The following is a 26,590-nucleotide window of genomic DNA, read 5'->3' on the forward strand; positions in this document are numbered from 1 at the left end:
GTGGTCATTGCACCAATAGTATATTACTTAATTATACAATAAGCTCTGAACAGAATAAACTATATTAAAATACCTACAACGTAAAATATCACTCTAGTGAATGACCTTTGCAATTTTATTGAGTAATCAAAATTTATTTAATTAAACGGATATGAGTAGCCGAAAGCTAAATAAAAAATAATAAAGACAAATAATTTTTTTAATTGACAAATTAATTGACAAATAAAAATAATAATTTTTCAATTAAATACTATCTTATACAACATCATTATTTTAACAAAGCTAATGCATTATTAAATATTGTATTAATAATAATCTTTAAAAATAAACAAAATCAATTTTCAAGACATATTCTTCTTAACTTATCATACACGCCGACTCGGATTTTCCTTGTTTGTTTCCAACCGAAGTAATGGAATTTTTCCGCGAACACGGCATACTCGTAGTTGTATCCAAGAACTCGTCATTATCGGAATCGGAATCACGATTTGGCTTGGATTGCAAATTTATTTCATGCATATAGCGCTCGATCATATCATTCTGCGCTAGTATGATTTTACCGTTTTGCATCATAAACGGTATCCCCTGATTTTTCTGCATCTTAAGTTGCTTTTGAATATAAAATTGATGAAGCTCTTCGAAAGGATCATTGTTATCATGTAAAATAAGATCGTTTCTATTATCGTCAATAATAATTTCATTATTGCGTGCGAAGCCTACACACTTCCCTTGATTGCCGTAGTTCTGTCTACCATTATTTTTATTAACTATATTATTGTTATTATTATTATTATTGTTGTTGTTGTTGTTGTTGTTGTTGTTGTCATTAATATTGTTGTTGTTGTTGTTGTTGTCATAGTTAATTAAATAATCCCTAGCGAAGCCTATTGTCGGATGGGATGAGGTTTTCTGGGTCATTGGACCATTGTACGATAACCGCTTTTTAATTCCTTGAGTTATGGGATCGCTTTCGTTATCGGAACCTATTTGTCGCTCATAGTAATAACGGTCTTGAAGCCAGTCGCGAGTCTTAATTTTGCCGTCGACTGGTGGATGGGATAATCGATTTTTTTGTTCCATACGATTGTCAAATGTTTTTGACTCCTGACCGTTACGTAAGAGCATCGCTTCTTCATTGAGACGAACGGGCTTTGGTGGATTTCCTATATTAAGAAATTAAATAAAAGAGCACAATTAAGTCACAATAGCTTTACATTTTATCATTGATGTTTAAATCATGGGCATCTTTTTCACGAAAAATAATGTTCAAAGATCATTTTTAATACTGTTGAATTCGCAAGTTTTATAAAATAGCAAATATGAAGCGAACGAAAAGTAGATGTTTCATTTTCATTATACTTAAAATTATAATTAAAATCATCTATTGTATTATTGATCGTAAAAATTAAATTCTCGAAAAGAAATATATCTAGCAATAATAATTTAAGATTTTCTAAAATTGCTTTTGTTGATTTTGATTCAGGCTCTGTTCAATACAGTAAAAAATATAGGCTCGAGACATTAAACGTGCTTGATTAATATTTTATTATATAAAACATTAATCATGTCTTAATGTAATAATTATTAAGCCTTGGTAATAATCTTTCGAAATTCTAATATTTCAACGAATATTGCTCTACCATTACCTCGTAAATTCAGATCTTTACGTTGATACTCCGAATTATTCGGCGGATTGTTATTTCTCCAGCGCGCACTATTCATGACCAGCTGGGCCAATTGCTGGATCGTTTGTCTTGGCTCGTCAGTCTGAATCAAATCCGTTCTCGGCTGCGACGCTGAATCCTTGGACGGCGTCGACGAATTACAAGGCTCGCCAATAACTCTATCGCGCATATGCAGCTGCTTCAAACGTTCGTAATTCTCAACTTGCGCAGCGAATGCCTCGTCATCGTTCGCTGCTAAAAACAATGGGATTTTACGTTATCGAGATGTCAAATAAGCCGCCGATAAAGCGCTCTTGCCAGCCACCTCCGAAAACTCATTGACTATCGTTAAAATATAGATTCTTCCTCACCGGTACCCTTGTAGTGTAAATCGACGTTGTTGTAGTGCTCCCGGAGCTTGTTGTACAGCTCTCTTTCGCGTTGCACGTGCCAGTTGAATTTTGCATTCTCGGCTACTTCCATGGACTGGATCTCGGAGTCTAGAAAGGCGGCGGTGAGTATCATGGCAGCGGTTGGCTCCCGTTGGGTAAACAGTCGACGACGTGCTTGCATCTTCCTCGCCAGAGATGCATTGATACGTGCATTTTCAACTTCCTCTTGGATGTGGCGTTCGGCATGTATAAAGTTGGCAGTTTCGAGTATGAGAGTCTTGGGATTCATGTTCATTTCCAATTCTTTGGTGATGCGTCGCTCAGCCGAGGACTGAGTGCGCACATCATTGCCCTGTGTTAATTAAAAGTTACGTTTTATCGAAAAGCACAAGCGTTTGGTAATCATTATTAACGAGCATAAACTTAATTATACAAAGGTATTTTTGACGGAATCATAAATAACATTTATTTTCAAAGCGCACGCGCGCGAGCACCACTGTGACAATTTTCAACATAATTGATTAAGAATATAATGAGAAATCATCATCGTACGCATCCTTACGTTCTCAATTTTTGTTTTTCTACTCCGATATTATATGGGTAAAATGGTAAGAGACTGCATCTAAATGTCTGAATCTCCCCCCACCCTCCCTCGTGTAAATAGATAAATAAAATCAAAATGTCACAGACTTAAAATGTTTGCTATTACTCGTGACCGTAGTATTCTGTGTCAACGATGTCGGTTCCTTAAATCCTAATCTGTTCTTTAGCTTTTTACCACCTCTGCATGTAGGTTGCTGCTTCAATCTAAGTTTGAACTTTCCCTTTCCCGATTATGGCTTCCACCGCTATTCACTTCTAAAAAAAAACTTACCCGCCCATGCCGCGATCAAGGCTCGCCCACTGGCAGTAAGCATAAATTTAATCCCTAGCAATATAAAACTCTTCTGCCTCTCGAAAGGATCAGTCACTTGACGTTGTTAAAGGATCAGACCGTAATTATTAAAGCGGCAGTTCTTATTTGGCCGTGCAACTTTATTTAATATTTTTTTTTTGGTTTGGTGTTTGTTTATTGTCATACCCTTTAAAAATAAATACTATTGTTTTTAGTGAGATCGCAAAATCTCAGAAGTTCGTAATGATTACTAATATTCTTTGATTTAATGATCAATAATAATGTTTAGATAAATTGTAACATAGTATTTGTAAAAAAGAAAAAACGAAAATGAAGAGAAAAAGATGAAAAAATGAAGAAGAATAATAAGGAAGAAAAGAAAGTTGGCCAAATTTCATAATTCTGTCATAAAACTCGTATGATTATAAATTCGTTATTAAATTGCGATAAAAAATATACAACATAATATTAATTTTCAGATACATCATGATAAAATAAATATCTTCCAATTATTCACAATTCAATTACACAAGCTATTATTTAACGATACGTCTAATTTGTTATAACTCTAATTGAAATTTTAAACTTTGTTCTTTATAATTTAGATTTTTTGCTTAAAGCAGTCCTCCGGCGAAACGGTTAAAAGGCTCATTATTTTATGAATAGCAATACTGTTTTATTCCGAACGAAGAAATGTATTTGTTAATGTATTATTCGTCGATATATAAAGTGTACACAAATTCAGTATTACCGAGTTGATAAATATCTTAATTTACGCGTCAAGTTCGTAAAAACCCGACGTCGATTAGTACAGCACAGCCAGTTCAAAACTACGACCCGCCGTCTCCCCCACCAAAGCCACTTTCTCACAGTGGACCGGTTACTATACTCTGGACACTCACATAATGCTACAGTCGAGAGCATCGGAGAATTTTGATACATTTAGTTGTGTTTTTTATTTAGCGACTAGTATTTCTCAACCGAATATGCGAAAATCCAAGGATAAAATAGGATGCTAGAATGGGCTTCGATTTATATGACACAATTAACAGAGATTTTACATATACAAATGACCTCGCTGTTATTATTCTCAGTGTTGAAATTGGATGATAATACTAATATTAAAAGGTCAGGTAATAATTTTAACGCTTAAGTTAAAATAACTTATTTAATAATAAAACAAATGGCTTTGCTTTTTGTCAAATAATAATCAACGAGTCAAATGCTACACAATACATCAAATTTAAGATCGAAACTTGGATAAAAGATTATGTATTTTCCATTATCTATCGAAATAATAATTCATATTATAATTTTATGATTTAAATGCCTGAGAAGGGCAATAAAACAAAACAAAACAAAACAAAGTGTTAAATCAATAATAGTTACAGAATCATAAACAATATCGAACTGTTTATTTTTTCCTTACATTTTCTTATCTCCACAATATTCCGACCATTTATTTATCTTATTGATTTTCCTCGTATCTCTTATCTAAGGAAACCTCCAAATGTTGAGGCAATAAAAAATTTGTTCCCACGTAATTTTTTGTGGATATGAAACTATCGTCTAAGGATAAACGATAATATTAAGCACGAGTCTTTAATATTTTAAACGAAAGCAATTTGAAATAAAGAGATTCATCTAAGGAGTTAATAATTAATAGTTAACAATAACAATCAAATAGTTTAGGACTGTCTAAATAGCAATTTTTTCTTGTAAATATGACAAAAAAAAGAGATCACGTATTAATCAGTTTACTTGATTACAACGTAAATCGTACATATTCAAGGCCATGTTAATCTTTACATTAGATAAAACCGATACGTTAAATACAGTCATAATATGATAAAACCGTGTGATCTACCCACCCATAACCCCTCTAACTGCATAATAAAATAGAATTATAAAAATATATTAAAAAGGAACTTCAAATTACCTAACAAACAACGAAAAACATCAATGACAGACTGGACGTTGTCTGTTCAGGCTTCTACAATAATAAAAATGATAATAAAAAAGCGAATTTCCGTACCTTCGTATATTTGTAATGTTTTATCTTAAGTCTCATCGGGTCAAAGACAATATTGAAACATATTTTCTGAATGCGCCCACATGTTGTAAGTAAAAAAAAAAACTTCTACCTTCTATTTATTCTCTCCCTTTTTCAATTCGTTAAAATACAATTACATAGTTAAATAAATTAAAGTAAAGTTTTGTTTAGTAATTAAAGGAAACGACAATGAAAGTAAAGATTTAATATTATTGCGTAAAAACTTTCAAGCGATTTACTTATAAATGTATATATATATATATATATATATATATATATATATATATATATATAAAATATAAATTTATAAATATATTGAATATTTTGTAATATTGTCAGTATACGTCGACTATTAATAATTTAGAGACCTTTTACTTTAATATAAAATAAAATTATCTTAGATTTTTAATCAAATTTAATATATTTTATTTTATTTGGCAATACAAGCAAATTGTCAAGTAAATTTAAATTTATTTAAATTGGTTTTATAAGCTATTTGATAAATAATTATCAATAATAATAAGTATAATTATAATCTTGAGCTAAGGAGAGAGAGAGAGAGAGAGAGAGAGAGAGAGAGAGAGAGAGAGAGAGAGAGAGAGAGAAACACGCTACTTGCTACTTATAAGAACATTACTCAATAAAGAAAGTCTTTGTAAACGGAACAAAAAAGGAAAACAAAAGGTAATATTTGAAGTCCATGTTTTTGTAAATGTTCAAAGTGTTAAAGCGTACCTGCACAGGTCTGAATCCTAATTGCTGCTGGGCTCGGACGAAGGGCGAAGTCGAGACGGGGCCCAATTTTTGCCAAATAGACCCAACTCTCCTTGTCGGACTCAAAATTGGCGATATCACACCAGGTCTCGTCATCACAGGATTCTGATTGATCATCTGGCAATTGCCATTGGAGATTGTACATGGTACGCGACACGGTTTTGGTGGCACCAGGTCCAACTTAGGGGGTATTACTCCTGGTTTTGGGGGTGGCATCAGATTCGTAATAAGCGGCTCGGGTGGAGGGGGCGGAATATCGCAACTCTTGTCGGAGCTTTTATTTAGGACGGCAGTCTGCACGACATCGAGAAGGTGGTCGAGGCGATTTTCCAGGCGATTTTGCCGATCGCGATCCAAGTCGAGAACCCGCGTTACCATGTCATTTTGAGCGGCTAATATCTACGTTAGGAGAAACAATTTTTATTTTATTAAAACGCTGTGTAGCTTATCGATTGATTGGCGAACTGATATCTGTTTATATGGATATATTAAAGAACAACGATTTGCGGATGGATTTTTATTTATTGAAGAAAAATAATAGGAGAAAAATTTAATGCCGTAAATCAATAAATTAATGGATACCTTATTAACGACATCATTTTGAGAATTTATGGCATTCAGCATGATTCGTTCTAACTTTTCAGCCTTCTTCTTTCGAAAAGGTGCGTTAGGAATCTCGTCAGTATTCATTGAAAAGTCTTTTAATTTTGTCGATTGATTATCCGGTGTTGGGGAATCCTGCAAGAATTCTATCGAAATAGAATCGTCGTTGAACGTGGCATTGTTTGTTATTGCGGTAATGTCGGCATTAACAAGATTTAATGGATTTGACGAAGGTCGATTAAACGTGTCGTTTAAAGCTTGGGCTTTCTCGCTTTTTGATTGGCAGAATGCTTCGTTCAAATTTGGTGGGATATCGGGAGAGATACTTGGAGAAAAAAACCCTATAGGATTGAAATTTGTGTTACAATTTTGTGTACCGATATCTTGAAATTGACGATAAGTCGATGCTAAATTTTGTCTAAAACTATTTTTTTTTGGTTCTTGAGGCACTGCTCGATTATTAATAGAATTCTGCTGATACTTGTTTTGCAAATTTTGTCCAAGACCCAGTTGTGCCTGATTGTACGGCATCACTTGATCAGCGTATAAGCCGTGATTTACATTTTGAATATTATGACGTAAAATAGGATTTATCTGTAATCTATTGTGTTCTAACAATTGATTTTGAAGTAAATTTTGTTGTAAAAGGGCTTGATTTTGCTGCATATTTTCTTGGATTATCTGATTTTGAACATTTTGTACGGTATTTTGAAATGGAATTTCACTGAAATAATTGTTAGAATAGGTGTTTTGTCTGTAAATCTCCTTAATTGGCATGTCTTCGCAGACTCCATTTTGTTGTACAATCTTTTTATTAGTTTGTCCAATTTGATATTGGATTGTATTAGTAGCTGCATCTCGTACCGGTGAAAGAACTCTAAATGGTTTGGCTAAGACTGTTTCATTTGACTCTGGAGAGTCTGGATAATCGTCGTCTCCTATAAAGTATAAATAGATTTGCATAATTTGAAAGAGCGTACATTTATATGCTGGAAAAATTAATTATGATAATTAAAGAAAATCTTACTTCCTGTGCTCCAAACAGGAGATAAGACATCGGTTCTATAGATTGCCTCGGTTGGTTGCTGATATTTACAACGCATTTGAAGATTTTTATTAGTTTTTATGTCTTTTGGCGATGATTTCACATTCACCGTCGAATCTAGAAATTTAACAAGTTATTTGTAAATTATCATACAAATTTTGTTTATCTGGCTATTAGAAGAAGATGATTTCTTTATACTATTCTATTTAAATTAACTTGCTATCGATTAACGCAATATTTATTACTTTAAAATTTTTCTACGTCATCTTCGTGAGAAAATCATCTTTGATAATTTATACTAATTACTCAATTTGCACTGCAATTACTTTGGATAATAAATTAAACTAAACATAGTAACGAATAGTAACTAAATTACTTATTTTATAAATTTTATTGCAAAATTACTAATAATTTGATGAAAGTTGTCACATTTACTTTTCAATTTAAATCTATCAAAGCAAAAAAAATACAAACCAACAGTGTCAATGCCGTTAGTATTAAAATGTTCCATCTTCTTGATCTTTAATACTCTATCTATGGATTCGTAATACTGTTCCACTCCTGCACGAGTACCAGCTCTTTTGGCCTCGCGATAACATACAAGAACCTGCTTCATACGTGATCGACATTGTTTGCCCGACACATTGTAACCTTTCTTATTCATATACTTAGCTACGCTATCCCATATCAATTGTGGCTTCGTTGAATATTCCAATTGTTTTTGAACTTGCTTATCAGTCCACACAGAGACCAGAAGAGTGGTACTTTCAGGGGTCCATTTGTATTTGTTCTCACTGGAGTCGCTCATCTTCCAAAAATCTCTTTTCTAAATGTACAATTACATAATATATTTCGTCTATAATTCAACAATATACGCTGAGAATATTAATTGTCATTGATCGAGTTTGGGACTTACCAACGCGAATAAAGGACTACCATACAGCTCGGTTGGACATTTAATCCCTTCCTTCCAATCCCACGCGTGCAAACAACACTCATATACGTATACGAGACTATACGAGTTCACGCTCTTCGGCTCTTGGGTTCCTCTTTCATTCAACGGTCGACAACAGTTTGAAATCCTTTTGGTCTGCGCGTGGGGGTGGTCGAGACCACTCACCTCCCCTCTTTTTTGCCGAAACGCAAGTGCAGGTGTGTGTAGGCGCCCGTGTGCGCTCGGTTACATTGGATGCTGCGCTCGTACACAGTGCTAGCCGACGAGAACAATTCGCGGGGACCAATAGCGAAGCGGTGAAAGTGAAACTATATACACATAGCCATACATATGCATATGTGTACATTTGTGTTTATTCTCATTTAAGTATTTATGTATGGGTATGGGTATATGCACGTCACGTGGGCATGCGAATGTGTAAGCAACAAGTGGTAGAAACTTGACTTTTTTAATTTTATACAAAAACATACTCACGCATGCACACATCTCGTATGAAAAAACTTTGCCCTCCGATAATTTTTATTCCTACGAATGAATTTCTTGAAAAGTCGTCGTTTTATATTTATGTTTACACGCTAATTGCTGACTTTCATAGGTCAACGACGCGATACACGATTTTATAACTGTACTTAATGCATAAGTATATATATATATATATGTGTGTGTATATATATATATATATAACTATAATTTACGACTACACATATCCGTGTACCTAGAATTACATGCAGTGCATTCATTTTATAATTCGCTGATAGAATAATTCTTGAATAACATTATTACACTATTAAACGAATTTATAAAATATACAAATAAATATACGCAAACGATAAATTATTTATGAACAACAGAAACATTTATTATTACATTTGTATATATGTATATATATATATTTTTTTTTTTTTTTTTTTTAATTATTTATTATAAGGGTAAATAATGTTTTGTTTAACGTTATACAAGTATTGGAAATTACTCTAAATTAAACATTAGCATATGATTTTAAAATAGTTTAATATAAAAAATACGATTTTAATGTTTAATCTATTGTTTAGGAATTGATTACGAAAGTTTCGTATGCACTATACATTGGAAATTAAAAAACGCTATTTATGTACAATGTACAATATGTTCTATATAATTTTAATTTAAAACGGCTTACTAAGTAATTTTAAAATAATAAGTAACATACTGTTCCTTCATTATGACATTAATTTATTAAGTAATATCATATAACTGATTATTACAATACAATACAAACATTGTAATTAAAGAATACTGGTGGGTTCTTAAATTTGTCTAAACTAGATATTGAACAGTCTTGTATGCGTAATTATATATATAAAGTGAAAAAAATAAACAAACACAGACCTAAACTTAGAATTCGTCGTTCTCACGTGATATGCATACAGTATGTGCAGTATAGGCGAGAATTCGGAACTAAAATGCATTAGCGGCATCTTTATAAGAGATTCTAGGGTGTATTGATAGTCATTGTCATAGTATTTTTATTTATTTTCTATTAACAATAACTCTTAAGAATACGTTTGTTTGGATTGTTAGACGAATTCGTCTAAAATTGAAACAATTGATAGTGGTGAATAGGAGTACGTAAAGTCCTCGTTATGAACAATAGTTATGTAAATGCACGCAGTTCTTAGTTTTTCTGACAATGCGGAGGTCATCTTTCTCACAGCGTGAGAGGGTGCAATAAAACTAAAAGTAAAATTCAGAATTTTCTATCTGAAAAGAAAGTCTTTGAAATGGTTTTATGATTTTATGTTGACTGCGCTCGAACCTTGGGAACCCAAGGATTAGCCAGCAGTTGAAATTCACTGTTATTATATGTACTCGAAAGAAATTTCTACTGCTATAGCGAGTGCGGCAAAATGCTTAAGTAAAAGCAAACATTTTGCTCCAGCCATATAATCGAATTCGACATATTGAAAATATCTGCGCTTAATCGAACATTTAAGAAGCTGGAAAACATTGTATTACAACACATTGATTTATATAAAGGATTTTTATATTTTCATCGCTTTAAGATGCGCAAATTGGAAAGTCGATATCTTAAATAAATAGTACACTATTTAAGTTTATACAATGATACGACTATCGTTATTGTAATCTTTAAAGACTAATCGTTAATATACAGTTATTATATGATATTTATATACACTTTCAATTAGTAATGCGTTGGAAAGTTTATCTTAAGAAATAAAAATAAGAAAGGTGTAGTTTGAAATTGCAAGCGAAACACAATAAAGCAATTATTTATAAGAATTAAAGTACAGTTTATAATTACGTAGATGAAGTGTACTTTAAGTTACAAAGTTACAATGCTATAATTGGTAATGTAAAGAATAAAGACTAAAAGGTGAACTAAATTTACCATTTTGTTCAGGAAATTAGCGGAAAGCATATTTTTCTACTTTTTCTCATTATCGACGAATAATTCAACTGTGTATCGAGACGTTCGTAAAATATAAGACTTGTCATTCCTCGAAATTCATTCGTGAATTGTTACAGCATTTCAAGTCAAGTGTTTATTGTTATACGCAAACAGCGGATATTGTTAAGCTAAAACAATTTTTTCTTTAAAAAAAATATTCTAATAGATGGTGACGTTTGATTATTTCTTATTTTAAGATATTCGAGTACAATGGAGCGAAATTGTTGATAAAAATGTATAGAAAAAGGAGGAGTGGAAAATGATACAGAAATATTCAAGCTATAAATATAAACGAATAGAACGAAATGCTAATTTTCATCTTAGACGATCTAAGATATTTATAAAATGTTAATAAAAAATTTATCTATATTTAGCAATTGTCTAGTTAATTAACAACTTTAACAATTTCTTTATACGAGTTCCAATGATGCTATTAATAGTAGTTGAATGCACAAAATAAATCAAATTTTATTTTATTTAATTCAATTTTTTTTTTTTTTTTTTTTTTTTTTAAGAATTTTTTATTAATTTCAGTTGAATAATGTATATAAATTTTATAACTTTTATCATTAAAATGGAAATATTTTTATGCATTTATTTATTCTATATATTTTACGAATTCGGTAGCCTAACTTGGAATAACCATAAATATAATTATTGTTCGTTCGAAAAAGTTAAAAATTTACAAATTCTCTATATCCTAAAATAAGAAATAAATTATAATTAAAAATAATTAAAAACACTGATTAAATGATAAATAATGGTAAATATTCTGATTATATAAATAAAAAGATAACATAAAAATAAATCTTCTATTTATTTATAAATATGTTAAATTTTAAGATTTTATATTTTACTAATGGGTTTTCCTTTTATGCGATTAAAATTTTGCAATGTATGTACGGGGGAAAGTTAAAAATTGTAACGCATACAATTTGAAAATTTAAACAGATGAATGGCAGAAAGTCACGTATCAACGTAAATAAAAAAGTAAAATTTTTCGTTTGCACGCTGTAGGTATATGTAGCCTTGATCGACAAAAGCCAAAACTTACTTTAACAATATGACAAAGATAATAAATCACAAGCATAAACGTAAAGTATAATGATTAATTGGCTCAACATTGTCCTACGGGAATCGTTAGCAATCGACATTTACAATTTGAAAAAGATTCGAAAGAAGTATTTTTTTGTTTTATCGAATTGTTAATAATTAAAACTGCAGCCGCCTAACTGCACGTTAGGATGGACTAGATTATTATTATACATGCAATAAAATATTATGTTCAATTGCTCAGCAGGTATAACAGAAAATATTTGAATTTTCTGCAATGCTAGGGAGTAAGAAGAATGATTGCGCAAAACCAAACAATCCATGGACGCGCGTCACCTTCTCGAGGTGATCTCGAGAGGTCCTCCGAGTTTTTACTTTAGTTTTATTTTCTTTATTTTATTTTTATGTAAAATGACGATTGTTCGCGTAGAAATGAGTGTCGTCCCGGTGCTTAATTGCGTTATGTGGAAAGTTTATTGACTGTTAGATTGAAAAAGTGCCTTCTAATTATTAATCGTGTGTCATAACCTGAATTATACTTGCCAAGTAGATAATTGAATTTACAAGCAACGCTTATTTATATGCATTTTGTGAAAAATGCAGAATAGATTTTTTATAATAAAGTAGGAATACTTTTAAAAATTTTTATAAATGTTTGAAATTTGCCTTTTGATGTATTTGCGAAGTGCGCATTTTTTAATAAAGGTTGATGTATAAAAATGTCTTACATTATATGTAACTTAAATTGTATATACATAGAAGCCATTGTGTCTTATTTTAGTGTAGTAGGAAATGTATGCCTAATTAGATAGAATAAAATAATTTAAAATTCGATCAAGGGAATAAACAGGGAAATCAATACCCAACACCAAGAATATGGGTAAGAGTACTAATTATTACTTGCTCCAATTGTTTTACGCTTATAAACCATGAAATTGATGCTTAAATCTAAAATTACAAAATTATGATTTACTTCTCATTGACAAGGCACTGGCTTGTAAGTCTCGATCTCCTCATATATTTTGCTTATTCGAACATTAACAATATACAATTTAACTATTATTTACTATGGTATGAGGCATGTTACGTTTTTTTTTTTTTTTTATAAATTCGGTTTGCACTTTGTAATAAACAACTAATTTTTGTTAATGAAAACAGTGATGGCCGGTACAGAGGGCATGTCGGGGCCAGTAACGGATGAGTCTCTGTCTAGCAGGCTACAGTGGCTACGTCAGCGTCGAGAGGCATTGAACGACAAACTTACCCAAAAGAACAACGAACTGAAAAATCTTTGCATCGAAGAAGCTGAACTCACTGGGGTATTACCCCCTGAAATACCTTTGGAGCCTGGAGAAAATCCACCAAACTTTAGAAAGAGAGTCGGAACAAGCTTTAATTATTCTCAAAATCTCATTAATAAATTGAAAACTAACGGAGCTGTACGTTTCATAATGCGCTTTATGTTTCTAATTATCAAATCTCTTTTGTTAATCAGTGATTGTCACTTTAAAGGAGGAGTCTACTTTAGAATTGGAACGACAAGTACAAATTAATATAGCGGATGCTGCTCTCGTTGTCTTAAACGATCCCTCGGAAAATAAAGCTGTTAGGCGCAAACATCGTTCAATATATCAGCAAAGTCAACGGCGGCTACAAGAGCTTAATGCTCAGCTCAATTTTATTAGACAGAGTCATGGAGGTGGCGCAAGGCATACTCAATCTGTTCATATTCCACTTCATAGTTCGCAGCCACATCTGCAGGCAACTACGAAGCACAGAACAAAAAAGCCTCGACCTCCATTAGACACTTCGGGTAATTACTCTAGTACATTTTTTCACAAATCATCTTTTCAATACTAATAACATTAAATAATAAAGAAAGCTCTAGATAATAAAGAATACTGCTAAATTACTGCTTCTATAAATAATCATTACATAAATTCTAGCAGCCTTAAAGATTTAAGTAAAACATGAAATGTCTTTGATATAAGGTGAAGTTAAAGTCAACCAGTCCTAATATAATCCTAATCCATACTCTAATATAATGTATTTAAAACTAGGAAAAGATCTAAGTCCCAAGATGGAGTCCTGTGGATTTCTTCAAGAAGGTGGCATAAGTCTAAGTCCACTCGGACCCGAGCACAACTACAATTCCTACTCCAGCTATGATTTTCAAGATCTCAGTGGTCACAGCTACCTCCAGCCAGGCTCCAACAATAGCGCTAATCAAAATCGCATGACCTATCATGCTCCTAGTCCAGTGGATCACAGGAGGCCCAACGTCAAATTCTTGGAGCACGATCTCAATGCCAATAACAATATGTATGTCGCGCCGGATCTCTTTCGCAGTCGCGCCTACTCCCAAGGCGGCAACAGCGCTGGTAGCAATAGTCCCCATCACTTTCCAGAACGGGCTTATCGTCCAATACCCAGCACGTACTCCGACGAGGAAAGACAGATTCACTATCGGCAGCTGAAGGTCAAAAAGCAGGAAAATGATGAGATTATGTGTGGTCAACAGTATCCGGAGCCAAAGTACCTTGACAATGAATTGCATCGAAGATCAGCCCAAATATCTTACGATACCGATATCAATGCTGCACGTTATGATAATCAGATTCACGATTTTCCAGCACATTATAATCATGGTAGTGTAGCGTTTTTTATTTCACATTATATTAGTTTTTTTCTTTTTTTCTTTTTAATAATTTGACATAAATGTGTACGTAAAGATCACGGCGATATGTATATATCAGGCACAAATGTTAATTTAGTTCGACTACTTTCAAACTTAGTTTAATTAAAAACATTAAAACGATATATTAAAGAACGTATAAAGTTACCTATTCCGCTTACATAATATATCATACATAAATAAATGAATGAATTAATTCGTTTTGAATAAAGTAAGATTACAATTAAAATTATTTTTAAATATTATTTTAATTAATTGCTAGCCTAGCAAGATAAAAATGATGTTGGTAAAGTTTTCATTCTCATTTCCATCCAAGAAATCTAAAAATAAACTTTTAAGTAACTATGTATAAAAGTAGAGTAAACTGTTTTAATAATCTTATCCTTAAAGAAAAAAACGTTTAACATTATTATTACTTTGTAACGAAATTCATTTCATTAAAATTCATTGTTATTCATATATTGAATACAAAAAAGGTAAATTATTCGTTATAAAAAAAAAAAAAAAAAAAAAAAAATCAATTTTTAATGAACGGTTGATTAAAATCAGGTAAATTGCAACAACCGCCAATGATTCTACGATCAAGGGATAATGTAGATAATGCCACGATTGGATCGGATCATAAAGTTAGTAAACCAGCGGTTGACACGTACGTCCCCCCCGGTTATTGGATGCGCCTCGATGATGAAATTGTCTGGTGCACGGATGAGCAAGCGACCGACAGATTTGGTAGTCTCGACCGCCGAAAGCAAAATGCCATTCACCATCCACCTAATTCCGAGACACAATCAAGGTATCACACTGTCGCTTTGGGTGGCAAAAATGCTGCGATAGCACATTTGAGACAACATCCACTTCAGGTATGAATTATATGTAGTTATTATAAATAGGAGAATTCGTGGCAATATTCTTACAAATATTAACTTTTAATGGGAAGCATAACCCATAATTTGTTTAATGGTATAAATAAATTTTTCATAATACTTGCATCGTTTATTTACTTATTAATTAAAACTAATGTCTTCAATCTTAAATTTTTCAACTTTTCAATTTTTCAATATTTCAATATTTCAATAAGTATTTTTTATTAGAAAAATTAATTTTACTAGCACAAATAATTTTTGTCCTTAAAAATACAACAAAATACTGGAACTTTTGATTGTAACGGATCTTCAATTAGAATATTGCGTCCTTAATATATTGATTAAAAATTTAAATTCAAATTAAAAAGATGATTGAATTTAAAATTAATCCCAATTTTAGAAACCATTTAGACCATTAGGAACAATCGCATATTATTATTATTATTATCATCATAATAATCATCATAGACATAATTATACTTATAATTATAATTATTCTTATGATTATTGTATAATATGAAGAAAGGCTAGTTTACAGCAAACTTTCTCTTAGTCTAGATGTTGTTTATATAAATGTTGTCAACTTCAATAGCGATTCAAATGCCTCGTTGAGCCAAAAGAATCTTTTTCTCTAGCGCCGCTAGATATAAAGTCACTAAGGGATTTGGTGGTAGATTAAAAAATAGATGTGCCTATGGGTGGATGGGTGGGTGGGGATAGTGAGGTTCAATCAGCAATGACCAAAACCTTGAACGACTTGGCATTAGTCGCAGGTACAGGGGTCGGAGTCGAAGAAATCACCGAGCAGTCGAATTCTACTGCGTACCCAGTCGCTCGGGAGCGTCGAGAGTTGGCAGCCTCAGGCCTCCGGCGGCTCCCACGATGGTTCATCGTCGGCCGAGGGTCGCGAGTCCGTCGACGGGAGCAGTCGCGGCTGTATGTCCTCTGCCAAGTTGAAAGAGAAGGAATGGTACGAGACGTCTCTCGACTCGAACGCGGCTGCGACCGTACCACCAGCCATTACCCAGCAGCAGCAGCGGGCGTTGAGGCGCGCCTCCCATCACAACTCCTTCGTCGGACCACTGACCAAGGAGCGCGCCCCAGTGCGGAGCAATTCCATACCTTCCAACAGGAGAGCAAGAGAGCAGCAGCAACAGCAGCAACAGCAACAACTGCAGCAGTCACAGCAGCTTGAGGAACAGCAACAGCGAGTGCAAAGACCCGCTTTGCTGCAAAATAGATACGTCGACAACCGCGTGCTGGAAATACCAGCCGAGTCAAAGTCCTCTCTCGGTTAGTATTTTTCTTTTGTTATTCTTGGTAGAATTTTTAATCGATTTGATGTGATCCGTTTCTTTTACTTTTCAACTTTGAACAGCAATTCTTCTTATATATATATATTTTTTGTGTTGTAATTGCGGTTTGAAAAGCCTGTTAAATGATTTGCAAAACGGTAATTCCTTTAATATTCAAATACTTGATTTAAATATAAAATAGGGGCTTGTATATTATCAACTGGTCAATTATTTTAATTTAACGAATTTTTTATTTGCTTATTAGATTTTATAATAGTCTAGAGAGATAACGCAGTCTCGAAATTAATAATGTTTAATTTAAATTAAATAAAGATATGCTAAATAAATTATAACGATATCATGTATCGTGCGGGTTGTTGTTAAGTATATCGATAACAATTATACATGATAGCTTATTTCCATAATATTATGAAATGATTGTAAATAGTAGATAACATTATATAAAAGTCTAAGTAAATAAATAAATCAACGGTCGTCATTATATTCATGTATTTGAAATATAATTTTTAATTTAAAATTGAACGTAAGCTTCTGTAAAGTAAATCATATCAATATTTGATTTCTTACGGTAAAATGCAATAATAATATAGTCGTTTAAAAACATAAATTTTAATTAATTTTTAGACTATTATAGGTAAAGTTAATGTAAATAGAGAAAGTATTTAAATATTTAAGTATCAACGAATTAAAATATTTTTTATTTTGTTTTTAATATGTTTTAAAAAAATATGAAAAGTTTCTTTATAAAGTTAAATTGAATTACTATGAATTATAAAAAACATTTTGTACGTTTTTAATTATTGCCAATTAATTGTATTTTCATTAGGATCTCAAGAGAATGGCAATGAATCCATTATTCCGTTAAATTCAACAACGATCGTGCAGCCTGGCAAATATCAACCATATAGAGAAGTAACGAAGCCTTTTGAAATGTCAGATTTTTATAAATATTCAACAAAGTTTCGTAAAAGGGTGGAAGCAAACTCTATAAATGAGCAGCAAATGCAGAAATCAACTAACTTAAATACTCAGAATGATCAAAATCAAGCAAACAATCCAATGCAAAGAATTCATCAACCGGTGCAACGAAACGCTTGTCCACCATACACTTTAAGATAATAGCTACTTCTATTTGAAAAATTAAACATTTTAATAGAATGTGATTTTATCAATTATTTTAAAATAAACTTTCTCTGACATTGCATCCTATGATTCATTAATGAAATTTTATTAATTAAAAGTAAGCTCAGTTTTTAAGCTAATATTTATTTATTTATTTATTTTTGTTCTCTTTAGAAAGAAAAAAGAAACATGTTAATAAATGCATTGACAGTCACTTTCTATTAAAATAAAACAAACATTTACAAATCATTTTAAATAAGACTCATTTTTATTTTATGATATTTGTTTTTACCTAACACATCAATGCCACGTTTATAGATAGTGTGTATTACAGAATTGACTGATTGAAAATATGGCTTTGATTTTTATCGACATATTAATTAACAGAGCATTTTGCAATGATTTCATGATTTTAAGTACCTTAGTAGGATATTATAATATGTATTATGCTTATATAAAATGTAGCGGCACCGTTAAGAGCCAAAGATTCATCAAGCAATGTATGCATTTGTTGAAACTTTTTCCGGTATTTATTTGATCTCTAAAAATAAGTTCTAGAAGAAGAGCAGCTACGGTTAAGATCCACTGTTCTTAACAATAGGGCCCAAATTTATTGTTTGTTTTTTTTCTTTCTATTTTTACTGGCAATTGTAGTGTTTGGTGCCTTAGTTTAGAAGTTAAAATTAATGAATTCCACATTCATTTTTTTGTTTCCCTCAAGTGCTGAAGAGTATAATGATAAAAATTTGTCTCGGTCCGTGAAGCATACGAACTACTTTATTACTTCCAATAACAAAAATATATTATCGTAAGAAACGAATTTGAAGCCAGTTATCAATGTTTTCCTGGTTCATCGAGCTTGGCTAAATGTACAAATTAATATCTAAGATACGTAGACACTCCGTGCGATCGCACAGCCCAGATAATGTTAATCTAAAGATTACGTATATTCTGGAAATGTGCTAGGTTCGCAGTTTATTCATATGTCTGAAGAACACGTTTATGGACGCATTCACTATAACAGCGAGTAGAGACTTATCGTCGATTTTTTTTTCATTTAATATTTTATTATTTTTACGATATTTAGCCTAAAATAGTCAGCGGGCGAAGAAAGCTAAGACTCGCCAAAAAAAAAAAACGCGTGAACGAACGAGCGAACCTCTTTCACTTTTTTCCCGAAACATTATTTTATTTAAACCAGAACTGTGCGTTAACCTGCTACTTTTATTATTTAAGAAACATAACGTCAATAGGCATATGTTTGTCTTGGAGATAATTAACAATAAAGTTAAATTAGCCGAAGCTAGAATTTTTCAAAAAATAATAGAGTATAACGACTCTCCGAGGTTAATAACAGTATAATATTATATCAACAACGTCAACGATAATTATTTTAAAAACAGATAAAGTAGCAGGCTAACATTATTTTAAGTTCACCGAGTTTAGATTTTAAATCTTCCACAATCACATAGTTTATCTTTTCTTTTACAATTTTTTTTCTTTTTTTTTTAGTCTTGATTAAGCGTCTCATGTAAGTATTTCGTACTATTAAATTGTACCGAATAAAGAACTGATTCAGCCTTGAATAATCATGAGACGAGCGTTAATAAAATATACTCCAAAAAAGTCTATACTCGAATATAGAAGTTTTACGCAATAGCAAGCGGCTGATCTTCTAAATTTTTTAGCTTTTATCCTTTCATACACTCTGGAGGTCCTCTCATTTCGCTATCCAGTCTTTTAGATAAGAGAAAGGCTACGCAGAATTTGCTGGCAATGCATCTTGATAGTGTACAAAAGGTAGGAGACTAGTCAAAGTATAGATCATATTCAGACAAATCAGAATCATCGGAGTCTGATACGATATTGACAAAGTCTCGTAAATCATCAAAGTCGTACATCCAAAAGTTATCCCTCTCATCCATGAAATCCCAGAGTAATAATTGCTACAAACATGTAAATACAAAATTAAAACGTTTAGCACTACAATTTTAAATGCCTTTATTAAGATTTAATGGATCAAAGAATAAATAAATAAAGAATTTTAATTAACTATTATTATGTAAATGCAAGCTTGTAGTACTTAATTGTTTTTATAAATTAACAGGGGCCAAAAAAAAAATATTCAACATTTTATTACTATTTAAGATTAAACTATAGATATCAAGATTTCTGATTCCAAGGAAAGTCGAACAACAATTACTCAATATTGTTAAACTACGAAATAAATTATTTGTACCACTTATAAGATGTAATTATGGTTAAATAGTATTATAAATTTTAAAATACATGTGTGGTAAATAAAATGCAAAAGTAAAAAGTAGCAAAAATACTACAAAATAATTTGATTGCTTCTCATATACACTATCTCATACTTCTATAATGTACTTTTATAAAATAATTTATTAATATTTATATTCTTTATTTTCCTTTTCATTGTGAATAAGCCCTATTTTTCGCTATAAAAACTACCTTAATAAGGTGTTAAAAGAATAAAAATTGAAAGTACAAATAAATAATAAATTACCATATGTCTCAAATTGCATTTACTTACGTGAAAAACATCAATGTCATTATCAGCATTACGACGTTGTCGAATTGGAGGACCAACATCAGCCTTTGTGCCATCTGGTAAAGCGTGAAGATAAAAGCATTTATTACCAAATGGGCAGTTTCCTCTGCCTTTGTTAAAGTATTTGCAATCTTTGGTACTGTAAAATATAAATCAAAATTTGTAGCTGCTTATTCAATAAATTAAAATAGAAAAGTATTTATAAATAATTACCTCAATGCATCCTTGTAATCCATAATTAATTTGTCTTTTTCATCTTTCGTATCAACCCAATACATACTAGGACAAACAAAATCGGATGGCACCCGGCACTCTGGACATGCTCGGATAATTTTATTGTCAAACTGTTTGGATTGGCGCCATTTGCGAATGCAAGTCAAACAGAAACAGTGATTACAATTTGGTAAAATTCCGAACCTTTGTTCACCTTTGGATTTTTCCATAATTGTTTCAAAACAAACACCACAAGACTTTTCTCTACTACGTTGGATAGCAAATGAAAGCTCCATATCAATTTTGTGTTCTTCCATACACGCCTGTTCACAATGTTTATATTATTCAAAGGCATTTAATCAAATATATTAATATAAATTATAAACTTTTATATATAAACTAACAACTTTATTTATACTTATACTTACACTTATGTGTAGCTTTCTTAAATCTTCATTGTAAGGGTGAAGATTACGTTTGCCACACATGTCACAAATATCACCATGAAGATTAGGGCAGTTGACGGTTGTGCAAAAACTAGGGCATAGTGGATCATCGGCAGTGAACGTAGACTGTCCTGAAGATGAATTAACTGCTCGAGTATAAGACATAGGAGTTTTGGCAGATGCATAATTTTCCAGTGAGAAAGTGAGTTCTCGACTAGGTTGAGTATCAAATTTAAACGTCATATTAAATTCATGGTTCTCCATACTACATGTCTGTCGACAATGTTTATATTATTCAAAGGCATTTGAAAAAATATATTAATATAAATTACAAACATTTAAATATAAATTAACAACTTTATTTAAAACTTATCCTTACACTTATGTGCATCTTTCTTAAATCTTCATTATAAGGATGAAGATTACGTAGGCCACACATGTCACAAATATCTCCATGAAGATTTGGGCAGTTGACGGTTGTGCAAAAGCTAAGGCATAGTGGATCATTGGCAGAGAACGTAGACTGTCCTGAAGATGGGTTAACAGCTTGAGCATAAGACTTAGGATGTGTGGCAGATGCAAAATCTTCCATTGAGAAAGGTACATTTACATTAAAATTTATCGAAGATGGCACAAACTCTGGAGCTTTTACCCATTCTTCTGCTGCAACCAAACTAGTTTCCACACTATAATTTTTATGTAATGGATTTAAGTTTTTTTTACATAATTTTAATTCTTTACTGAATATAGACACGATATTTCAGATATTCACTCAAGGCAATAGTATTAATGACATTTCTATTGAAATCATATCAAGAACATGCAAAGTAAACAATAAAAAAAAACTATTATAAACATAATTGTTATGATTTGATAAACAGAAAAGAGATATGTATTAGTTATTTAATTAATTGGAAAGCGCATGTAAGCATTTGTATTGTATGCTTACGTGTGTAGATACAGCACAATTATATCAATACGACTATTGGCATTAGCATTGGTGGAATTTACAATGTCAAATAGAGAGTAAGAAGACAAAAACCAATGCACATAACAACTTACTTTTTATTTGATAAAGAACCATTGGTAGAAGCATCAGAATCTGATTCTTCTAAATAATTGTCTGGGTTATGTGCACACTCACAGTTGTTACTGATCCTACAATTCCCATGCTTAAAATGACATTCAATGTTCACGTATGATGCTGATGAGTCCTGCGAACTTCCAGACTCACTAGAAGGTGTTTCTTTCCTAATTACCTTTGGAGTATTTACCCATTCCTTCGCTGGATCTAAACTGGTTTCTACACTACAATTTTTATGTAATGGATATAAGTTTTTTTTACATAATTTTAATACTTACTGAATATAGACACGATATTTCAGAAATTCACTTAAGACAATACTATTAATAATATTTCTAATTAAATCATATCAAGAAAGTGCAAAGTAAACAATAAAAAAAAACAACTATGAACATAATTGTCGTGATATGATAAATGGAAAAGAGATATGTATTAGTTATTTAATTCATTGGAAAGTGCATGCATGAATTTGTATTGTATGCATACGTGTATAGATACAGCACAATTATATCAATACGACTATTGGCATTAGCATTATTGGAATTTACAAAGTAAAGTAGCGAGTAAGAAGATAAAAAACAATACACATAACTTACTTTTTATTTGATAAAGAACCATTGGTAGAAGCATCAGAATCCGATTCTTCTAAATAGTTAATTATGTTATGTGCAAACCCACAGTTGTTACCGAACCTACAATTTCCATGCTTAAAATAATGACATTCAATGTTCATGTATGCTGCGGATGAGTCCTGCGAACTTCCAGACTTGCTAGAAGCTGTTTCTTTCCTAATTACCTTTGGAGTATTTACCCATTCCTTCGCTACATCCAAACTGGTTTCGACACTACAATTTTTATGTAATGGATATAAGTTTTTTCACATAATTTTAATACTTACTGAATATAGACACGATATTTCAGATATTCACTCAAGGCAATAGTATTAATGATATTTCTATTGAAATCATATCAAGAGCATGCAAAGTAAACAATCAAAAAAAAAAATTATTATAAACATAATTGTCATGATTCGATAAACAGAAAAGAGATATGTATTAGTTATTTAATTAATTGGAAAGTGCATGCAAGCATTTGTATTGTATGCATATGTGCATAGATACAGCACAATTATATTAATACGACTATTGGCATTAGCATTATTGGAATTTACAAAGTAAAGTAGCGAGTAAGAAGATAAAAAACAGTACACATAACAACTTACTTTTTATTTGATAAAGAACCATTGGTAGAAGCATCAGAATCTGATTCTTCTAAATAGTTGTCTGGGTTATGTGCAAACCCACAGTTGTTACCGAACCTACAATTCCCACGCTTAAAATAATAACACTCAATGTTCACGTATGATGCGGACGAGTCCTGTGAACTTCCAGACTCGCTAGGAGCAGTTTCATTCCTAACTACTTCCATATGTTTATATCTGCACTTGCTCCCCTCTCGACAAATTCCTTTTTTGAAGTATCTAGAATATAAGGACAAGTTGCTGATTGAACAATTGAGTTTTTACAAAAGTATATAAAAACATTATTGCAAAGATGAAATTGTACAACAAAGACAAAAACAAACGTACAAAGATTACTTTTTCAACTTTTTATAAACTGAATATTTTTGTCATTTTTATAAAGCAATCTTTACAATATGTCTCATACTCGTTGGTTTATTTTTATTATAATTTATCATAAAAACAAACAAACGTTATCATTAATCTACAAAATTTTCAGTAATTTTTTTTATACTTTACTACTGTAATTTCATTGTATATTGATATCGATATAATATATTAAATTAAAGAATTCTTATTTTGAAGCAGTTAGAAAACAATTTTGAAATTCTTTTATTTATAAATTTTGCTATTTTTCACAATTTTAAACGATCGTTTATCGTATGAAAATATACTCGATCATGCTTTGTAAACTTGGCATTAGCCTTGATTATGTCATTAGAACAGCATTCGATGAAAATACAATAGAATTTTTATGGAATAATTGGATTTTTATAAGCAATAAGATAGCTATTTCAATAAAGTTACTGTACCATGCATATTGCACAGAACAGAATAACATTCTCATTAAATTTATTCATCCAGTAGGAATATTAAAAAAAAATTCATCGTTTGTTTCAGTTTAATTAACCTTTATTAAAAAAATGGAATTTTTAATATTTCACTAATCACTATATATAAAGTTCACATTTTATTTAGTATAATTCTTTTCCCAATGTAATTCAATGATTCGGATGCTCAAGTAATTTTATATATTGTTTATTTTTCTAGATCCAAGATTTTGACAACATCCATTCCATCATCATGGAACAAACAATAAATCATTTATAAATTATAGAAAAGAAAGTGGGACAGTTTCCGTTTGTTGTCCATCCTTAACGCATACTCGAAAGTTATTTATTTACTGTTCATGGCACTCGATGCAATTTCAAACTCACTAAAGTAACCAATAAGTTCAATAAGTCGCTAGGATTTTTAATAAATAAGGAATTCACTTACATCGTATTTGCAAATGTCAAAGGAGCTCAAATACCCGTAATAGATCGGTTTATCGAAAACGTCCCTTATCGCGACAAAAAAAAATTATCAGAAACTATTCCATAGTTACGCAAGGTTCAAGCTCGATCAACTACTATACGATAAAATATCATTAGTAAACTCCGAAAATTCGCAATTACTACTAGTCTTCAACCAAGTTCATATCATTCTAAAGTTCCAATTCATACATCCCAATTCAATACACTGCAAGCTAACGCTCGGAAACTGATAAGGAACGACAAGCCCCTACCACTCACCGTCTCAACAAAACAAAACAAAGCTATCCGCGAACAAAAGTTACGACTCATCGACAGAATGCAAGGTAGAGGCACACTTTACCCCCTGATTTACAAATCAATGTTTCCTATTGACCTATCCTCGCTTCACGCAACGGTGGTAAATAGAAAAGGCCAGAACCAGAGGAGGCGCAAAGGGGCAAGAGGGTAACGGAGCGCGTCGACCGCCATTGACCGACTCCCGATCCCCAGTTGCCGCCTCGACGTCGCAAAACCCACTCTCATCTTACCGGCAAACGACGTTATAGCAGGTCGAATTGTCGGCCATTTTCTCGACTCCACCGCCGAATCTGCAGCGTAGCGAAGAAGGTCTCTGGCTTAACTATTCGACCTCCGCTGATCGTCGTTGTTGTTATGGTTGTGTTGTCGTCGTCGTCGTCGTCGTCGTCGTCGATGTCGTCGGCGGCGACGACGACCGTCAGCTTGACCGCACCACAGCACCACTGACCACCAACGATATTCTTGAATCCTCGAATTATCGCAGCCCCGTTTCTTCCTTCACTCTTTCACTCTCAATCTCGATTTCTCTTTGCCTCACTGCCTCACCTGAGCTGTAAGGCGCGCACAACGGAACGCGCGAGCAGTGCGACCGTCGTCCTCCTCGTTCCTTTTCCAATCCCCTTTCGCGCGCTCTCCCTCCCGCCGAACCGACAGCACCTCGCTCTGTCACACTTCTTCTGCACGGCACTCACTACCGCGCCGCCTCTCGTCCTCCCCACTCGACCCGCTCTTTAAATTGTCACCTTAAAAACGTCCACCGCACCACGCGCGCACGCTTCACGGATTATTTGTTTATCCCGATCGGCCCATTCACCGATCAATTAAATCCGGACTCTCGTCGCGATCATCCCAGTCCCGCCGACTCTCCTCTTTCTAGTAGACACTCACCCCCACCCCCCACCCCCCGCTGTAAAAGAAAACTCCTGCCCACCCCACTCCGCTCCTCCAGACTTCACATGCGCTATTTCTTCACTCGCGTTTCGCGATGCGTAAGGCGGCGACGCGCATGGGAGCCGCTGTGAGAATGAATGAATGACACGTTAGCGACGATTGCGACGACGATGCTGGAGACGACAGTGATCGCTGTGCTTTAAGTTGGCCTCCTCGGAGTAGCTTATAATTATGCCCCGAGACGACCGTGGCCACTCATCGATACTCACACGACTTAGGCGCTTTTATAGGAAGAACCGATCGAGTGTAATTCTTAATGCTGCTGCAACCTGCTTCGTCTTCCCGTCTACGATATGCGATATAATACCCGATATAAGATCTTTTACAATAGCGCGCAAGCGCAAACTCCCCTCTCCAACATCGGCGAGACGACGTGCAGATGGATGTGACAATTTTTCTACGGCCACCTACTTAAATGCCCGTCTTGTCATTCTGCTATCGCTCGCTCGTCGCACGTGCGCGCGCACGCACGCACACCAGCCACGCACTTTTCTCCCAACGCGTAGATGATTTAAATGCGAGATTTAGCGAGGGAAATGTGCGAAAATTCAGCCAATGGGAGATACGCTGGCGGCGTCAAGTGTTATTTACA

General features: G+C 32.8%; 3 protein-coding genes across 6 annotated transcripts; 1 reads left to right on the forward strand and 2 right to left on the reverse strand.

Annotated features, from left to right (window-relative positions):
• Positions 1 to 289: 289 nt before the first annotated feature.
• Positions 290 to 8,693, reverse strand: LOC105362085 (uncharacterized). The gene is made up of 9 exons (XM_011499422.1): positions 8,343 to 8,693; positions 7,901 to 8,252; positions 7,409 to 7,543; positions 6,361 to 7,319; positions 5,740 to 6,177; positions 2,036 to 2,408; positions 1,647 to 1,919; positions 865 to 1,163; positions 290 to 801 (listed from the first exon to the last, which is right to left on the reverse strand). Exons 2-9 carry the CDS (start codon positions 8,232 to 8,234, stop codon positions 358 to 360), a joined length of 3,255 nt encoding a protein of 1,084 aa, XP_011497724.1. The 5' UTR covers positions 8,235 to 8,252; positions 8,343 to 8,693; the 3' UTR covers positions 290 to 357.
• Positions 8,694 to 13,000: 4,307 nt separating this feature from the next.
• Positions 13,001 to 17,949, forward strand: sstn (stepping stone). Its single transcript, XM_011499423.1, has 6 exons — positions 13,001 to 13,322; positions 13,396 to 13,696; positions 13,944 to 14,531; positions 15,128 to 15,438; positions 16,209 to 16,734; positions 17,584 to 17,949. Exons 1-6 carry the CDS (start codon positions 13,032 to 13,034, stop codon positions 17,874 to 17,876), a joined length of 2,310 nt encoding a protein of 769 aa, XP_011497725.1. The 5' UTR covers positions 13,001 to 13,031; the 3' UTR covers positions 17,877 to 17,949.
• Positions 17,950 to 18,995: 1,046 nt separating this feature from the next.
• Positions 18,996 to 25,404, reverse strand: LOC105362087 (probable E3 ubiquitin-protein ligase makorin-1). 4 transcript variants are annotated; one of them, XM_011499425.1, is made up of 7 exons: positions 25,278 to 25,404; positions 23,417 to 23,674; positions 21,490 to 21,784; positions 21,093 to 21,383; positions 20,665 to 20,987; positions 20,434 to 20,590; positions 18,996 to 19,825 (listed from the first exon to the last, which is right to left on the reverse strand). In XM_011499425.1, the coding sequence occupies exons 1-7, from the start codon at positions 25,313 to 25,315 to the stop codon at positions 19,688 to 19,690; spliced, it is 1,500 nt and encodes a 499-aa protein (XP_011497727.1). In that variant the 5' UTR covers positions 25,316 to 25,404; the 3' UTR covers positions 18,996 to 19,687. The 4 variants fall into 4 exon arrangements, with proteins under 4 accessions (XP_011497727.1, XP_011497726.1, XP_011497728.1 ...); XM_011499424.1 differs by having other exon boundaries at positions 21,490 to 21,796; XM_011499426.1 differs by lacking the exon at positions 25,278 to 25,404 and adding an exon at positions 25,009 to 25,023 and having other exon boundaries at positions 21,490 to 21,796.
• Positions 25,405 to 26,590: the final 1,186 nt, after the last annotated feature.

The sequence above is a fragment of the Ceratosolen solmsi genome, unplaced genomic scaffold (assembly GCF_000503995.2).
Source record: "Ceratosolen solmsi marchali unplaced genomic scaffold, CerSol_1.0 scaffold35, whole genome shotgun sequence".
NCBI lineage: Eukaryota > Metazoa > Arthropoda > Insecta > Hymenoptera > Agaonidae > Ceratosolen > Ceratosolen solmsi.

Bases quoted from the DNA above. Each gene is read 5' to 3' on its own strand.
- sstn (XM_011499423.1), top strand. From the start codon at position 13,032: ATGAAAACAGTGATGGCCGGTACAGAGGGCATGTCGGGGCCAGTAACG. The intron at 13,323-13,395 runs GTACGTTTCATA...GTCACTTTAAAG, and splicing joins AATTGAAAACTAACGGAGCT to GAGGAGTCTACTTTAGAATT. The intron at 15,439-16,208 runs GTATGAATTATA...ACTTGGCATTAG, and splicing joins TGAGACAACATCCACTTCAG to TCGCAGGTACAGGGGTCGGA.
- LOC105362085 (XM_011499422.1), bottom strand. From the start codon at position 8,234: ATGAGCGACTCCAGTGAGAACAAATACAAATGGACCCCTGAAAGTACC. The intron at 7,544-7,900 runs GTTTGTATTTTT...TTAAATTTCTAG, and splicing joins TAACGGCATTGACACTGTTG to ATTCGACGGTGAATGTGAAA. The intron at 1,920-2,035 runs GTGAGGAAGAAT...CATTGTTTTTAG, and splicing joins TTTACACTACAAGGGTACCG to CAGCGAACGATGACGAGGCA.
- LOC105362087 (XM_011499424.1), bottom strand. From the start codon at position 25,315: ATGGCCGACAATTCGACCTGCTATAACGTCGTTTGCCG. The intron at 23,675-25,277 runs GTAAGATGAGAG...CTTATATTCTAG, and splicing joins TGCTATAACGTCGTTTGCCG to ATACTTCAAAAAAGGAATTT. The intron at 20,591-20,664 runs GTAATTATTTAT...TATATTTTACAG, and splicing joins GATTACAAGGATGCATTGAG to TACCAAAGATTGCAAATACT.